Source organism: Geotrypetes seraphini, chromosome 4 (genome assembly GCF_902459505.1).
Source record: "Geotrypetes seraphini chromosome 4, aGeoSer1.1, whole genome shotgun sequence".
Taxonomy (NCBI): Eukaryota; Metazoa; Chordata; class Amphibia; order Gymnophiona; family Dermophiidae; genus Geotrypetes; species Geotrypetes seraphini.
In genome coordinates, this window is record NC_047087.1 from 305923233 (window position 1) to 305941708 (window position 18476).

At 47.2% G+C, this 18476-nt stretch overlaps 1 protein-coding gene across 1 annotated transcript in view; it reads left to right on the forward strand.

Moving 5' to 3' along the window:
• The window catches only part of LOC117359634 (leucine-rich repeat protein SHOC-2), a 57659-nt gene that overhangs the window by 7943 nt on the left and 31240 nt on the right, over positions 1-18476 (forward strand). The window contains exons 2-3 of the mRNA XM_033942799.1: positions 3967-4104; positions 12257-12387. Of these exons, the coding sequence (XP_033798690.1) occupies positions 3967-4104; positions 12257-12387 (269 nt within the window). The remainder of the gene's footprint in view (positions 1-3966; positions 4105-12256; positions 12388-18476) is intronic.

Genomic DNA, 18476 nt, shown 5'->3' on the forward strand with positions numbered 1-18476 from the left:
CCGTTACATTAACGGGTGCTAGAATATATGTCTGTCTGTCTTTCTTTCTTTCTTTCTGTCTCTCTCTCTCTCCCGCTGTCTCTCTCTCTCCTTGGCTCCCTTTTTCTGTCTGTCTCCCTCCCTCCTGCTGTCTGTCTGTCATTCTTTGCCTCCATTTCCCTGTGCAGCAGCATTTCCACCCCACTTCCCTGTGGAACAGCAACAGCATTTCCCCCCCCCCCCCCCCGACTTCCCTGTGCAGCAGCAGCGGTATTTGCCTTCCCCTCCAGGTCCCTGTGCAGCAGTTGCAGCATTTCCCCCACCCCTTCCCTTCTCTTACCGCGATCTGGCCTGCTCCGTTAGGCCCCTCCCCTGCGTTGTGGCCTGCTGCGATCTGGCTGCTCCGTTCGGCTCCTCTCACTTCCCTTCCCGTGGTCTAGCCTGCTCCATGGCCCCCACTTCCCTTATAGCGTTCCCCACAGGCAGGCAGGCCCAGCTTCTTCCTTGCGGCTCGAGTCCTCTTCTTTGTCGGCCCCCCCTTCCCTTCATGTCTGTCTGTCTGGGTATTTTTTTTCTTTGTCTCTCTCTCCTTGCATGCTGCCTGTCTGTCATTTTTTCTGTCTGTGAATCTCCTTGTGCCTCCTTCCTATGTCCTTAGTGCCCCTTCCTTTGTCCATAGTGCCCCTTTCTATGTCCTTAGTGCCCCCAGTGCCTCCTTCCTCCCCCCCTCCGATGCCAGCCTGCCTTCCATTGAAAACCCCCCACCCCCTCCGTTGCCTCCCATCCCCCTTCCATTGAAACCCCCCATGCCAGCCTGCCTGCCTCCCATCCCCCTTCCACCGAAACCCCCCATGCCAGTCTGCCTGCCTGCCTCCCATCCCACTGAGTAGCATGTTTCCATGGAACCCCCCCATGCCATCCTGGCTGTCTGCCTTCCATTGAACCCCCCACCCCTCCTCCGATGCCAGCCTGCCTGCCTCCCATTCCCCTTCCATTGAAACTCCCCCCTCCCCACCCCGATGCCTGCCTGACTTCCCCACCCCCCTCCTCCGCTGACCCTACCCGGCACAACTGAAACCCCCGTTGACCCTCCCACCGCTACAGGGCTGACAAACCCGGCAGGAGCAGCAGCGTCCCAGGCACACTAAACGCTGCTTCGGATCTTCTACTGGCCTAATTTCCTCTGCCGCGTCTCTGATGATGTCATCAGGGACGCGGCAGAGGAAATTAGGCCATTAGAAGACCCGAAGCAGCGTTTAGTGTGCCTGGGACGCTGCTGCTCCTGCCGGGTTTGTCAGCCTTGTAGCAGTGGGAGGGTCAACGGGGGTTTCAGTTGTGCCGGGTAGGGTCAGCGGGGGTGGGGGGGGGTGAGTCGCAGCGTGTTAGTGTTTAGCCAGGTGTGGCTGGTGACAGGAGCCGCGACGGCACCTTTAAACATAAAAAATAACTCTGGCAAGGGAGGCGGCCAACTGGCAGGGAGCAGGCCAGACGGAAAAATGGAACCCTAAGCAGCGCATGCGCACTCCTATCTGAGGGTCGCTACAGCTCACGGAAAACGGACGCATGCAATGGGAAACATAGAAAGATGACGGCAGATAAGGGCTATAGCCCATCAAGTCTGCCCACTCCCTTGACCCATCCCTTTGAGTCAACTGACCCCTTTAATAATACAGCCACTTTACTGACCCGCTCCTTGAAGTCTATACCCTAGTGACCCTATTCCTGGACTTGACCCCCGTAGGGATCCCACATAGGTATCCCATTTATTCTTAAAGTCCAGGATGCTGCTGGCCTTGATCACCTGTACTGGAAGCTTGTTCCACTGCTCAATCACTCTTTCTGTGAAGAAGTATTTCCTGGCGTCTCCACGAAACTTCCCTCCCCTGAGTTTGAGCGGATGCCCTCTTGTGGTCGAGGGTCCTTTGAGAAGAAAGATGTCATCTTCCACCTCGACGCGTCCTGTGATGTACTTAAATGTCTCAATCATGTCTGCCCTCTCCCTATGTTCTTCGAGAGTGTAGAGCCGCAATTTGTTCAGTCTTTCCTCGTATGAGAAACCCCCGAGCCCTGAGACCATCCTGGTGGCCCTCCACTGAACTGATTCCATTCTGAGCACATCTTTACGGTAATGTGTCTCCAGAATTGCACACAGTATTCCAGATGAGGTCTGACCATGGCTCTGTACAATGGCATTATGACTTCAGGCTTCCTGTTGACGAAGCTTCTCTTGATACAACCTATCATCTGCCGTGCCTTAGATGAAGCCTTCTCCACTTGAGTGGCAGATTTCATGTCTGCACTGATGATCACTCCTAAGTCTCATTCTGCTGTAGTCCTGGTTAAAGTTTCTCCATTCAAGGTGTAAGCTTTGCATGGATTTCCGCTTCCGAGGTGCATGACCTTACATTTTTTGGCGTTGAAGCCCAGTTGCCAGGTTGAGGACCATCTTTCTAATATACGCAGGTCATGCGCCATCGTATCCTGAAGATTGCTGTCGCTTACTATATTGCATAGTTTGGCGTCATCAGCGAATAAGGTTACCTTACCTTGAAGCCCTTGAGTCAGATCCCCAATGAATATGTTGAAGAGGAGGGGCCTAGCGTTTTATTATATTAGATATATACTAGTCTTTAAGCCCGTTACATTAACGGGTGCTAGAATAGATGTCTGTCTTTCTCTCCTTGGCTGCTTTCTGTCTGTCTGTCTTTCTTTCTGTCTCTTCCTCCGCTGTCCACCACCACCCCTTGCCAGCTCCCCTGTCCAGTAGTAGCCCTTCTCCCTTCCTTTTATGTCCCCCTTGTCCAGCAGCACCCCTTCCCTGCTCCCCCTGTCCCTCTTCCTTGCTCCCCCGTCCATCAGCACCTCTTCTGTGCTCCCCCTGTCCCTCTTCCCTGCTCCCCGGTCCATCAGCACCTCTTTCGTGCTCCCCCTGTCCCTCTTCCCTGCTCCCTGGCCCATCAGCACCCCTTACCTGCTCCCCCTGTCCAGCATGTTCGTTTGCTGCCTGGTGAGGATAGCGGCCAGCTGTAGCGAACCTCGCAGGCCACTATGTACCTCAGTAGCAAGTTCCCTCTGACGCGATCGCGTACATCAGAGGAAACATGCTACTGAGGTGCTGAGCGGCCTGAGAAGTTTGCTACAGCCGGCCGCTATCCTCACCAGGCTCCTTTGAAGAGCGGCGTCGGCAGCGGTACTGAGCAGTTTCACAGCAGCAGCGGTCACCGCGGCCGGTAATCGGGCGGCGATGATGCGGCTCTGGTGCCGCTGGGAGAGAGCTTTCCTGCGCTTCCTCCAGAAGCAGCGGTTGGTGAGTGAGGGCGGGAGGAGGGGAGTGGCCAGTGTTCCCTGCTGCCGGGTTCTAAAATAGAATCCGGCCACGAATCAGAAAACATGGTGGCAGGGAACATGAAACCCTAAGTGCGCATGCGCGCTTAGGGTTTTATTATATAGGATATACACCAAGAAAAACCTTTAAAAATTGCAATTTACATGTCAGACCTTCCCTATTCATTATTGTAAAACTTCAAAAAAATTATAATCAAAATGTCACTGTCATTGTAATTCCCCATAACACTATATTGGCCTCTTTACTTTTAAATCACCTTGAATAAAGGGTTGGGTGTATTGCTAAAAAGGGACCTTCTTCTGCTTGGGCAGATGCAGACAGGATTGTTCCAGAGAGCACCACAGATACGGTGATGCCACTAGTAGAATTCAGTTTTCTCTATCTTCTTCATCTGGTGGGAAGGGATAATACCCACTGGTTTAGAACAGTGACACTGACTAAAGAAAAGAAAATTATCAGGTGAGACACAATTTCACCTTTGTAGACTTTCTGCATAGACAACATGTTATAAAAATGCCCGCCTCAATATATGAGAGTGAGTACAGGTGTATAACATAGATAGATACATAAGTCTATAAATATAGATATATGTAGCAATAGTACTTTACAAATACCAATTTTTTTCTTCTTTACCCTGCCAGGTGACTTGTGCAACCTGATAACGCTGGACGTGGCTCACAATCAGCTTGAACACCTTCCAAAAGAGATTGGAAATTGTACACAGATCACCAACCTGGACCTGCAACATAATGAGCTTCTGGACCTCCCAGAAACCATAGGTAAGGAACATGATTTAAATCATTAACTGTTGAGTAGAAATGCCACAGTACATCAGGTGTGAGATCTTCAACAGGGGTTAAGAAGATCTTAGAAAAGTGTCACTGTCTCTCTTTGTTCACTGGCGCTGAAAGTGAAAGTTGTAATAGAGACTGAGTTCATACTGTGAAACTTGTATGCTGAGCTTTTCAAGGCTTCACAGTTTCCTCCACACTAGCTGTGAATGCTGAGCATACTCTATGGCACAGGTGTCAAAGTCGGTCCTCGAGGGCCGGAATCCAGTCGGGTTTTCAGGATTTCCCCAATGAATATGCATGAGATCTATGTGCATGCACTGCTTTCAATGCATATTCATTGGGGAAATCCTGAAAACCCGACTGGATTACGGCCCTCGAGGAGGGACTTTGACACCCCTGCTCTATGGTGTTAATACACTAGGGAATTTAACTGACTGCAAATGCATAGTCTGTTTCTTTAATCCAATGGGGCCAGCAGTGGAAGAAGACTTTCCATTGTTTACCTGCAATCTCTGTCTTTGATGCAGAGTACTATGAAATGGATTTAGTCTGTATCCAGTTGCACAGTGTGCATTTTTGGTAGAATGACACGTCCTTCAAGAGAGGAGAGAAAAGTTTTATAAGAACATAAGACTAGCCTTAGTGAATCAGACCAATGGCCATAAGAACATAAGAATAGCCTTACTGGGTCAGACCAATAGTCCATCAAGCCCAGTAGCCCGTTCTCATGGTGGCCAAGTACCTGGCCAAAATCCAAGGAGTAGCAACATTCCATGCTACTGATCCAGGGCAAGCACTTGCTTCCCCCATGTCTTTCTCAATAACAAAGTATGGACATTTCCTCCAGGAAATTGTCCAAACCTTTCTTAAAACCAGCTACGCTATCTGCTCTTACCACAACCACTGGCATTGTGTTCCAGAGCTTAACTATTCTCTAAGTGAAAAAATATTTCCTCCTATTGGTTTTAAAAGTATTTCCATGTAATTTCACCGAGTGTCCCCAGTCTTTGTAATTTTTCATGGAGTGAAAAATTGATCCATTCCTTAGCAACAGCAGCAGATGAATCCAGAGACCAATGGGCAGGCAGAGATAGAGAAACTGATTAACAGGTGGTCCTATTGGCTGGCACTACTCCTGTATCTCCAGTATGCTCTATCTCCCAGCAGGTGATGGTCGCTATTCAACTAGCTCCTGAATTCTGGCTGTGACTGGAAAATTATTTTCTCCTGTTGAGGTTTCTCTTTAGTGAGATGGCAATTTTATTTATCCTGTTGAGGTTTCTCTTCAGTGAGACAGGGGTGTCTGGCTGAACAGTGCTGGCTTTAGGGGTTACACCTGGGCCCCCCCCAGGTCCCTGCCTCACCCTCCCTCCATTGCTAGAGGGTCTGACTGGGTTTCGGTTTTTTTCTTCTTTCTCTTCTCTGTTTAAAAAAAAAAAAAGGGAGACCACAGTTGCTACATTCTGCCCTGTTAGTGCTGCACAACCAGCTCTTACTGGCTTCAACCGGCCCTAACAACAAGCTTGTAAGTGTGTATGTGTTTTTTACTGTTGTTTGAACTTCAGGTTCTGTTTGGGAGTCTTAGTACTGTGGGAGTCTTAGTACTGTGGGTACGTTTAAGGAATGGATATTTTATTGAGGCTAAGGTTTTATGACTAGAAATCCGTTGAGGGAGCTGGGACTTTCCCGCCCTTAGCATGCACGCGCTTGGTTTCCTTGTTGGTTACAGCGCGGCAGTAGCGGTGCGATTTCATTCTCACACTTGTTCTCCTTGTTGGGTTTCAGTGCAGCAGTAGTAGTCCTGTTTATTCCGAGGCTCTCTTTCGTTGGTGTTTGTCGCGGCCATGTGCAGCTGATTGTGCAGGTGCTGGTTTATAGCAGCACGCATGAGATGGGACATTTCTGGCGCTGTGGGAAGCACCGCACCGTTCTTCTGGTTATTCCCCGAGTATGATTTTATTTCTATGCAGGCCGCGGCAGGATAAATTTTGTGGGGCTTGAATCTGACTTTGTTTCTAGGAGTGTTGATGCAGCGGCCACGTGTCGGTGAGAATCAGGTGTGCACTTGGGTCTCCGGCAATGGCGGGAGAGCTGCAGTGTTCCGGTAGTTTATTTCCAGCTGACTTTGGTCAGGGTATGCCGCAGCTTCTCTCCTTTCCGGTTCAGACAAGTTGTACGTGTTTCACCAGCTTTGGGACAAGCTTGGGCAGGTTTATATGTCTGTGTTCCTGCTGTATTCACTTGAAGGAAGCTGCTAGTTTAATCGGACTCTGGGGTTAGCACTCAAGGGGATTACCAGAGAGACTCTGACCTGTGCTAGGTCACCCAGTCTTGGTTTGTCTCTGGACTGGGTCGACATACGGCAAATCGTGGCACAGTGAGATCAGCTGTAAGTTAGTGCCCTGTATTTCACACAGGTATCTCATTGTCTCTCTTGAAGTCCCTGCAGATTGAGCCTTTGTCTGTTGGTAACTGTCCTTCTTATTTGGGCCTCTGTGCTGCGCTGCATGTGTCTAGTAGTGGCATAGGATATATATATGCCTAAAGGTAGTACTAACAGTTTCCAAGTTCAGGCTGTCTCTATGGGCATGACACTTCGCATCTTCCTGCAGCCAGGACTCTTTCTCTATTTCTGAGAGGGCCTGGACTTCAGATTTCCATGCTTATCACGCTGGTTTCTCCTGTCGCCATCTTCTCATGGCACATGCTAGACGGACCCCCCGACCAGACAGGAAGGGCTGTTCAGCTCCTTCTAACCAGGAGCCAGTTACCTATTCTATCAAACCCGTGGAGGAGCGCGCACTATGTGGCTGTTAGCCTCATCCCTGAAGCTCTCAATAGTGATGTGAGCTTTGTCTGCTACCTGTCAGGATGCTGTTGTTTTCCACGGGGCGGTAGATGCAGCACCTTGATTGCGTCTAGTACATATTCACTTTAAAGGACATACGTATTATCCCAGGACAAGCAGGCAGCATATTCTTAACGCATGTTTCTTCGTTTCCGCGGAGCGAAGAAGACGCATGTGTTTTCAACGGCCGTTGAAAAACTATTTTTTGCCTTCCCGCTCGCGTATTTTTTCTTGTTCTTTGATTCTATTTTTCCTTTTGGATTCCTTTGCTTTAAAAAAAAAACTCGTCCAGTTTTCTTATTTTTTCGGCCCGGCCCCGGCGGGGCCTACTGCCACCATACAGGCCTCCGGCTTCGATTTTGCGGAGGCCGTGTTTCCCTTCATGCCCCCTCAATACGCGAGCGGGAAGGCAAAAAATAGTTTTTCAACGGCCGTTGAAAACATGCGTCAAGAATATCTGCCTGCTGTCCCTGGATAACACCTGTTACGGTAAGTAACTGTGCTTTTTGCTCACATTGCATGGAGTTAGTAGTTTTCATGGTTCCAGTATACTCCTCTTTACATTGTGAACCTTGATTTTTCCTAGGAGAGTTTCTTTCTTCTTACAGATCCTACAGTTCTCATCCTGCTGTTCCCTGACCTTCTGCACTTCATTCTGAGGGGATCTTGACTTCTTCCAATGGCTCTTCAGGCTTTCTCATGAGGGGAAAGACGCTATAATGTCAGGTCAGGGAGCTGTGAACATTTTTCAGGATGCTTGCAACTTTGCATCCTCCTCAGGTTTCCGGTTCGTTCTTGGAGTCTCTGTTTTGTGTTTCCCTTTTAAGTGTTACTGGTCCTCAGGGCACTTCTTGTAGTTCTTCAGGAACTAAGGGACGTTGTTCCACTTACTGCATGGTGCCCAAGACGGGGGCATTGGGCAGGCTGGATCCCATTCTGCTGAATTAGTTTCTCAGGGTTACACATTTCTGCAGAAAAACTGGGAGAATATTTATATTTTCACTATGGACTCCAAATCGGCACTAGGTTTGCTTGCCTCTCTTGGAGCAGCGCTTTCAGTTTTGGCACATGCCATTTCGCCTACCCAAGGCTTCATGAACTTTTTAGAAAATGTGGGCAGTCTTCTGGACTGACTGATTCGGACGTCTTCCAGTCAGGCCATTTGACTGACACGAAAAGGGTGGTTTCTTTTCCTCAGTTCTTTGGGCGTGAATCTTTAAATTTACACAGAGCTCATTTCTCCTATACTATTTATAGGTATATCAGGAAGATGTTTTTATTCATATAGGAGAGAAATGTGTTTCTTCCTAGAGACTAGGGCAATGGGTCACAGTCTCAAGTTTGCATTCTTCGGTCACCATGACCAAGAGTATGGGATTCTGTACAGGTTCTAGGATCCATGTTGCTGACTCCACTGGGAACTTCTGCTTGCTTTCCCATTATAACGCTACAGCGGTCGCTTTTGTTCCAGTGGTTCCCGGTATCTCAGGGCTCCAATTATTTGATAGGCTCCTCAAGCATCGCTCTGTATGATTTGGTGGCTCGGCGAGATTTCTCTTTTCAAAGGCATGCCTCGTTCTTTGCTGGACTAGCTCATGGTCATCAAACATACCGGGCTGTCGGGTTGGGGGGCTCGGTGCCTTCCATCCTCAGCTCCAGGAGTCTGGTCTTAAGAGGCGACTCAGTACTTGTTCATTCTTCTACTCTGGAGCATGGTTAGGCTACCGTTTCTGGAGCTTCAGACCATTCTTCCGGAATGACGCTGAAGGTCTTTTCAGTTAGTATTATGATGGGGGTATTTCTCTACAGCCTGGGCAGTAGGTGATGTACTCAGTTGGCGGGTAAAGTTGTGATTCTACTTCAATGGGTGGACCCTCATCATCCTCTTCTGTTGGCAGATCATTTTACAGGTCAGGAACAGAGTTTGGATAGACTTTCTCTCCGTGAAATCTGAGCATGGCCCATTTATTGTATGTTACAGTGTACAACACTGTGTACGCTCTAGAAAGTGTAAATGTTAGTAATAGTGAAATCTTCTACATCCTGGATATTGAGAATTTTGGCTCAGGCGTTCTAGCTCTTTGTATGGAAGTGAGATCTCCTGGAACTAGACCTCATGACCTCATCTCGAAATTCTAAGCTTCCTAGCTTCTTCGGCGGGCACAGGGAGTGGGAGTCAGAGGGGGTAGCAGTATGGCTTCTTTCTCGCCTCTGTTTTCTCTTTTTTCAGTATTTTCCTCTGGCTGATGATGGCTTGGATTTGCCATCTCAAGCTCACTTTCAAGGCACAGTATTTGTAGAATCTCTGGATTGGCTGCGCCATCCTTGTTATGCGGATCTGATGAGTCTTTCGACAGCTGGACTGTTGAGTTTCCTGGTATCTCCAGATTTTCTCACCTAGGGTTCGATCAACATGGATATTCGTACTACTTTGGTATTACGACCTAGCTTTTGAAAAGTCATGGTTGACGTGTAAGGGTTATGCGAAGCAGGTTGTTTCTTCTCTTATCCAGGCGATACAGACGTCTTTACCTGTGGCTTCTGCTTCCTTTTGGAGGTTTTTCCTTTCTTGGGTACTTCTCAACATTTCCAGAGTTCTTTTTTGGCACAAATGTATTGCCAAGGGCTTAGCGTTCAATTTCCTTCAGCGTCAAGTGCCATTCTTAGCTTGTTACAAGGGCTAGGTATCTTGCTCTTTGCTTACTTCTCAGCTTCATGTAGTTCAGTTCCTAAACGGAGTACGGTATATTTGTACACCTCTTAGGATAGCCCTGTCCTAAGGTACAGTCTTAAGGTACTTTGAAGTTTACCGAAGGCTTCATTTCATCCTTGTCTTTTGAGACTCTAAAAGGCTGTGCCGTTGAACACGGAGTTTCTTGTGGCCATGGCTTCAGTTCGGCGGTTTTCTGAGTTACAGGCCTTGTTCGGCAGGGATTCCTATTTCTGATTTACAAAATCTGGGGGTGTCAGTTCGGACGGTACCACAATTTCTTTCTAAGGAGGTGTCATCCTTTCTTTTATGACACTTTCACTTTTCCTTCCTTCTTCCTTGGAGGAGAAATGCGGAGATATGCTTTTATTCAGTGCATTTTTTTGAAAGTGCGTAGCGTTCTCAGCGAGCTAGGTTTCTAAGGACTTTTAGTTGTTTAGATCACCTTTTTGTATTCTTCAAGGGACGCCTCAAACGTATGGCAGCATCCAAAGCTTCCATCGCTCGATGGGTCCAGGAGGACATTCTTTACACTTGCTTGATGGAAGGGAAGCGGTTGGCGAAAGAACTTCATGACCATTCCGCCAGAGCGATGGCTACTTCTTGGACTCAGTCCAGAGGTTTTTTCCCTTGGAGGAGTTTTGTCTCGCGGCTACTTGGACTTCCAAGAGTGCTTTATCTCAGCATTACCGGTTGGATGTGGGGACGCATGCGGTGGATACATTTAGTGCTTCGGTTGTTGCGGAGGTGGCGTTTGCTTCCCACCCAGATTGAGGATTGCTTTGCTACATCCCATTGGTTTCTGGATTCATCTGCTGCTGTTGCTAAGGAAGGAAAAATTTATGTTCTCACCTGTTAATTTTCTTTCCTTTAGACGCAGCAGATGAATCCAGAGCCCCACCCTTTCTGGATATTGTCTGTCGGTTTTTCTTTTGCAACTTTCGAAGTTTGTTTTTATTGATGGTTGTATTCTGTATTATTGCCTTTTGAGATTTGTTATGGGAAAGAAGTTTTTTACATGCTATGCCTTTTGATGGTTACGGATGCTTGGGCAAGGAGCTATAATGAAGATACAGGAGGAGTGCCAGCAAATAGGACCACCTGTTAATCAGTTTCTCTATCTCCGCCTGCTGGTAGATGTGTGCTATTCCATTGGTCTATGGATTCATCTGCTGCGTCTAAAGGAAAGAAAATTAACAGGTAAGAACATAATTTTTCCTTTGTACCCGTTCTACTCTACTCAGGATTTTGAAGACTTCAATCATATCTCCCCTCGGCCGTCACTTTTCCAAGCTGAAGAGCTCTAATCGTTTTAGTCTTTAGTCATATGAGAGGAGTTCCATCCTCTTTATCATCTTGGTCGCTCTTCGTTGAACCTTTTCTAGCACCACTATATCTTTCTTGAGATAAGGAGACCAGAATTGAACGCAGTATTCAGAAGTTATTTTAATGCCCCAGAAATTTTGTGCTGAAGTGGAAGTAATCCACTGTGCTGTGGCTAGCATAGTCCATTATATCTTAACCCAGTGTTTCCCATACTATGTGCTGAGGCACCACAGCAAACTGGGGTGCTGCAGGGAAGACACAAATAGCTGCCAGTGCAGCACCCCACTTCCTTCCAGTAGTAGGAAACCCTTCTCCCTTCCCCATGCTAAAGCTTACAATCTTCTACTGCCGCAGCTTAAAAGTGCTGCCTTTAACCTGGAATCTTTCACTTTGCTGCGGGGACAGGAAGTTGAAGCAGAGGAGAAAGCATCCAGGGCTGCTAAAGGCGCAGTGTGTTTAAGCTTCTGGTGGCTCAAAAATCACAAGTGTCAGGAAGGGAGAAAGAGGTACTGGATCCTGCGGGGACAGAAATGCCGCACCTGATTGGGAAGGGTAAGTGAGAAAACCACCAAATCTGGGGGAGGAGGGTGAGAAGGAAGGAGAGAGATGCCAGACCAGGGAAGGGAAGACAAGCAAAGGGAAAGAGAGGACATAGGAAATGGTAGACCATGGGGAAGAAAGGGAAGAAGAGGAGATGCCAGATTGTGTGTGTGTTGGGGGGGGGGATGCCAGACCATGGGGAGAGGGGGTGGGAATTGGTGGGTATTTCTTTTTACTTAGGGGCACCTGGAAAAAAAATCACTGACACATTAAGAATGCCTTGAACTTAAAAAGATTGGGAACCACTGTCTTAACCCATTATTTGCCAGTTTAATATCCATGTTGTTTTAGTCATTTTCATAATAAACGACACTCCCTAATCTCTTATGTCGTGGTTATCCTGAATAGATTGTAAACTTGGCCGAGCAGCGATTGTCTCTTATATGTTTTTGTGTACAGTGCTGTGTATGTCTAGTAGTGTGATAGACATGATAAGTAGAAGTAATAGGGGTCTGAAAGTGTCTTGAGCATCCGACTAGCATTGATTCAAAAGGGGGGAAAATTTTAATGCCGTTTTCAAAGATCCAATCTTCAGTTTTATGGCAAGGATAAACATGAACCAGGATGATTTTGTTTTATAACTAGTTCCCTTTCGTGCGAAGGTCAAAATAGCAATGTGGTCCTTACAATCTATATATTTTTTTCCTTTGAAGGAAGCTTATCTAGTCTGAGTCGTCTTGGTCTGAGGTACAACAGGCTCTCAGCGATACCCAAATCCTTAGCCAAATGCAATGAGCTGGATGAGCTGAATCTGGAGAACAACAACATTTCCACGCTACCAGAGGTGAGAGATTAAAAAAGGACAAATGGTACTGACGGAATAGGCTCCTTCTGTCTTTCAAGTCTTCAGGTCCTTCATCATTGACTATCACAAATGTGAACTCAGTGTGGTCACTTGGGAATCATTTTAGAAGCAGCTTGAATGTGTAGAACAGTGTTTTACGTACTATAATAGGTGCTTGCAATGTTGCCCTAGTATAAGCACTGCGAAAACCCTACTTTTGTACATTATACAAGTACTGTTTCTCAGGGTTGGAGGTGGGACAAGAGGTGAGATTAGCACTTATACACATAAGGGTCAATATTCAAAGCAATCTAACGGCCAGAAATGGCTCCTGGCTGGTTAAATTGCTTGTGTGGGGTTATCCACTGGTATTCAGTAGCACTTGATCGGTTAGTGCTATTGAATATCACCACAGACTTCTGCACTGAGGGCCAGCTATTTTGTGGGTGTTCCGAGGCACTTATGCGGTTATGTGACAATATTCATCACTTAAAAGAAGCCACTCACCAGCACTGGCTGTATATCTACCCTTTATTTATCAAACAAGAATATATGTGCTGATTCTTATTGGCACATACGTGCATAAAATTAATCCACCTCTTCACAAGTGTAAATGTGTTTCTCTGAGGACAAGCAGGACATTATTTCTCACATATGGGTGACATCATCTGACACAACCCCATGCTGACGCTATCCAGCATTCTATAACTTTAAAAAGCCTTTGATAGCATCACATGTATATGTGCGAGAGCCTTCCCACCCTGCGTGAGCATGTGGATCCAGCTGTCATCTTTTTCCCATGGAGCAGAGAGGTCGCATTTAGTGACCTGTTCTTATCTCATTGTTCATTTGTATATTTTCAGAGTGCCTTCCTCATGCCCTGTGTCTAGATATCAGTCTAGATATCAGTACTTTGGCCCTAGCTATTTCCCTCAAAAAGTTAACAAAAGAGAGTTCCTCTGGAGGGGGCTTTCTCCTTTCCTGATGGAGGGATGAGTCCGAAGGCACAGCAAGGGAGTCTTCTTCCAAGACCTTCTGTAGTTCTACATTAGACACCTAGGAATGGTCAGAGTCAGATTCAGAATAGTACTCTTCCTGAGAAGGCTGTGTCAGCCTCAGGAACTAGACTGATATCTAGACACAGGGCATGAGGAAGGCACTCTGAAAATATACAAATGAACAATGAGATGAGAACAGGTCACTAAATGCGACCTCTCTGCTCCATGGGAAAAAGATGACAGGGTGGGAAGGCTCTCGCACATATACATGTGATGCTACCAAAGGCTTTTTAAAGTTATAGAATGCTGGATAGCGTCAGCATGGGGTTGTGTCAGATGATGTCACCCATATGTGAGAAATAATGTCCTGCTTGTCCTCAGAGAAACACATTTACACTTGTGAAGAGGTGGATTAATTTTATGCACGTATGTGCCAATAAGAATCAGCACATATATTCTTGTTTGATAAATAAAGGGTAGATATACAAGCCAGTGCTGGTGAGTGGCTTCTTTTAAGTGATGAATATTGTCACTTTCATTTGGAGATCGAAGACGAGCTGAGGGCTGCTATTTTGGGCGTCCTTGATTATGTGAATCCTAGAGAGCAATTTGGAACTCTCTAAAGCAGGGGTGTCCAACCTGCAGCCCCGGTCAAGGGCGATGCAGTGTTTTCCTCTGCTGCCCCCGGGTGTTTACCATCTTGTCGGCTCTCTCCTCTGTTTTGCTGCAGCGTTTGCACGTTTGTGCAGCCCCAGAAAAAATTTTTTTCGGCCAATGCGGCCCAGGAAAGCCAGAAGGTTGGACACCTCTGCTCTAAAGGCTTTCAGAGCTTGGCTGATGAACCAACTTGTTTTCATCCAAAGTACAATCAGGTTGCCATATACGGTGTCAACAAGCAAGGGGTATGAGCCCTTGAGTCAGGAAGCAGTTAGGATGTGATAGTGGAGTCGCTAGCCATGGCATGATGCTCCGAGCCATATACCTGGTCGGAAAAGGCAACAGTCTGGAAAACAGACTGAGCAAAGTGTTGCAACAGCACAAGTTGTCTCTCAGCATGAGTGTTGTCCACAAGATCTTCTGAGAGTGGGACACTCCATTGGTGGATCTTTTTGCCACTCGTCTCAATAATAAGGTCCCTCAATACAACTCCATGCACAGATCACATGGGAAACTAGTGTTGGATGACTTCCTTTTGGGGGGGAAGGTCTTCTGTATGTATATTCTCCAATCCCTTTGATAGGGAAAACTTTACAGAAACTTAAGCATATCCAGGGAATCATGATTTTCTTTGCACCTTACTGGCCAAACCTGATTTGGTTCCCCCTCCTTCTGGAGTTGTCCTCTGAAGAACTTTGGAGGTTGGACTAATTTCTAACCCTCCTCATGCAGAACAAGGTGGTCTCTTCTTCATCCCAAACATCATTCCCTTGCCCTCATGGATGTTGCATCTCTTCAAGTGCCTGAGGATGTCTTCAAGATCTGCTGGCTTCTAGGAAAGATTCCACCAAGAGGTGTTATTCTTTTAAATGGAAGAAATTTGCCATCTAGTGTGAGGGTAAGGTCCTAGATCCTCTCTTGCCGCATACAACCACCACCTGAATACCTCCTTCACTTCTCTGAGTCTGCTTTAAAAACCAGTTCTTTAAGGATTTACCTCAGTGGAATAAGTGCTTACCAACACTGTAGGAGGTAAGCCCTTCTCTGTATAGCCTCTAGTTTGCTTCATGAGAGGTTTGCTGTTCACCAAGTCCCTTTTCAAAACTCTGACTGTGTTATGGGACCCTAACGTCATCTTCAGCTGATGAAAGCTCCTTTTGAGCCACTTGATTCTTGTCATCTGAAGTACCTGACCTGGAACTTCTTGTTTTTGGTGGCAGTCACTTCAGTTTGCCGAGTGAGTGTGGTGCAGGCCCTTGTAGCTGGTCCACCTTTCAGAGTTTCACCATAACAAAGTTGTTCTCTTCATGCATCTTAAGTTCCTTCCTAGGGTGTTGGTGGAGTTCAGTTTTAACCAGTCAGTTGTCCTTCCAACTTTTTTCCCCCCAAAACTTCATGCTTATTCTAGCAAAATGGAATTGCACACCTTGGACTGCAAGCAAGCTTTAGCCTGTTATCTGGAGAAGATTCATAGACTGTTCACCAAGCTTTTTGTTTGTTTTGACCCAAACAGGACTGAAGCAGCTATTGTAAATGCACTTTGTCCATTTGGCTAGAACTTATGCCCAGGCTGGGCTGACTCTGGAGGGTCATGTCAAGTTTCACATTATCTGAGCCATGGTTGCCATGGAGCCCACTTGAGATCAGCTTCCAGTGAAAGATTTGCAAAGCTGCAAAATGGCCTTCAGTCTACACGTTCACATCTCATTACTGCCTTGAGCAGAATACTTTTTGCAACAGTTGGTTTGGTTAGAATCTTCCTGAACCTATTTTTTTTCTATGCCAGGCTGTACCCTTACAACAAAACTGTATATAATTTAAGGTTGATTGGTTTCTAGTTGAACTTATTATCCTTAGTTTGTTGTTTTTGGTGAGCCTGGTAGCCAGGGATTCAAAATATATCCTGCTTGTTTTCTGAGAAAGTGAAGTTGCTCATTTGTAGCAGGTGACCTTTGAGGACAGCAGGACGTGTATTCTCACATCTCCACTTCCCTAGAAGTTGTATTCTTTTAGCTTTGATACTGCACTGCTGGCCCTACACGTTCACGCTGAACAGGGAGGCTGTTGCGCATGCTTGGTGCAATACTGCCAAAGGCTTCTTAAAGTAACAGAGCGCTGTTAGTGTCCGCACAAGACTTTTTATTTATTCATTCAATTTTCTATACCATTCTCCCAAGGGAGCTCAGAACAGTTTCCACGTCGCCCATATGTGAGAATAGTGTCATACTGTCCTCGGAACACCTGCCGTACCTACTTCCCTAGGATAATTTTAGAAAAGTGCATAGACAAATATGTTGCCTTTGTAGATTAGGTCAAAATCTATACCTATGTGCATTGTGGATCATTTGAAGTCGACTGTTTTTCAGATAGTAGAAGAATGCTCAGATCAGTGTACTGTACAAGGACCAAGATTTTTCCTGGATAGTCACTTGAAGTTCACTGGGATGAGACATACAATCAAATGGAAATTAAAAAAAAGAATTGTCAGTTAAGAGGTCTTCAGATGAATGATGCTATACTCTAACATACCTCCCCTTTTTTTTTTTTTTAATTAAACCACGATAGCGTACCAAGAGGGGGACGGGGGAGTGGTCCGCCCTGGGTGCAAGCCCTGAGGGGGTGCTCCCGGCCTTGAAGCCATTGGCGTCCGGTTCTCCCCACACCCCGACGTCCGGTTCTCCCCCCTGGCGTTCGGATTCCCCTCTGCCCACCGCACTGTTTGCGGTGGAGAAGCACCTACAGCGGGATCGCGATGCCAGCGATCCCTGCGCTGCTTCGGTGCTGCTTCCTCCGCCACGGTCCCGCCCCTCCTCTGATGTCAGAGGAGGGGCGGGACCGCAGCAGAGGAAGCAGCGCAGCGATCGCTGGCATCGCGATCTTGCTGCGGGCTGTTTCTTTACCGTAGGTAGTGCGGGGAGGCCAGGGGTATGAGCAGTCCTTCGGGGTGGGGCGGGGTATCAGGCCTTCAGGGTGGGGGCAGGCAGGCAGGCCTTCAAGGGGGGAACAGGCCTTCAAGGGGGACAGGCAGGCAGGCCTTCAAGGGGGGAACAGGCCTTCAAAGGGGCGGAACAGGCCGTAAAGGGGGACAGGCAGGCAGGCCTTCAAGGGGGGAACAGGTCTTCAAGGGAGGGACAGGCCTTCAAGGGGGACAGGCAGGCAGGCCTTCAAGGGAGGGGACAGGCCTTCAAGGGGGGTGACAGGCCTTCAAGGGGGGGGGACAGGCCTTCAAGGGGGGGACAGACCTTCAAGGGGGGGAACAGGCCTTCAAGGGGGACAGGCAGGCAGGCCTTCAAGGGGAGGACAGGCCTTCAAAGGGGGGAACAGGCCTTCGGGAGGGGTGCAGGCCTTCGGGGGGGGGAGTGCAGGCCTTCAAGGAGGGGACAGGCCTTCAGGGGAGGGGGACCCTAGTGTAGAAGTACACGGAGGGAAGGGGGGGTTCAAAGAGATGCGCACATGCCAGACTTTGGGTGGGAAGAAATAATGGGTCTGAAAATAGAGGAGAGGGAGAGAGATGATGGACCATGGGTTTTAGGGAGGGAAGAAACAGAAAGAGAGAGAAGTTGGACACAAGGGATGGTGTGGAGGGGGCGGGGGATAGAGATACTGGATAGGAGGGTAGTTGGGAAAAGAAAGGGAGAGATGGTGGACCCTGGGGTGGTAGGGAAGGGAAACGGAAGGGGAGGACAGAGATGGCAGATGGATGGTTAGCTTGCAGAAAGAAGAAAGAAGGAGACCCTGGCAAGCAAGTTATCAGAAGACAACCAGAGCCTTGGACCAACTAGACTTGAAAAATAACCAGACAACAAAAAGTAGAAAAACTAATTTATTTTCTGTTTTGTGATTACAATATGTCAGATTTGAAATGTGTATCCTGCCAGAGCTGGTGTTAGACCGCAAACGTGAGCTAGGATTTAACAGAGGGAGGAAAAGTCCTTTTTGTTTCTTTATTTTATTTACACCACAGCGCCAGTGTGGTTAGGAGAAGCCTAAGGGGGGTGAAAAAGCTATAAAATAAACCCACCAGGATGTTTGAAAAAAAACAACAACACCCAATTGGGCAGGAAAATCGAATTGAAAAACCAATTCAATAGGCTGAATTGAATCGAAAATTTTTTTTTTTCTTCTTGAATCGGATGGCACTAGTTTGCGCTACTGTCTTAGACTTTAGGATCTGGGATTGGAGAGAGATGGCATCCTCAGTACTTTATAATGCAAGTGAAACGAGGATTTGGTCAGACTTTAGAAGGGTCTGCAGAAGAAAAATATTGTATAGTCCGGGGACATGAGACAGCAGGAAACGGGAACTTTTCTTCCTTCTATTTTTGTGAATGGCAAGGCTGAGGATGTCAGAGAGTTCAGTTAAAATATGTGCTTTATAAGAAAATATAATGATGTGTTTTATAAAGTTTATAAGCATTGCTGGCCTACCCTGTG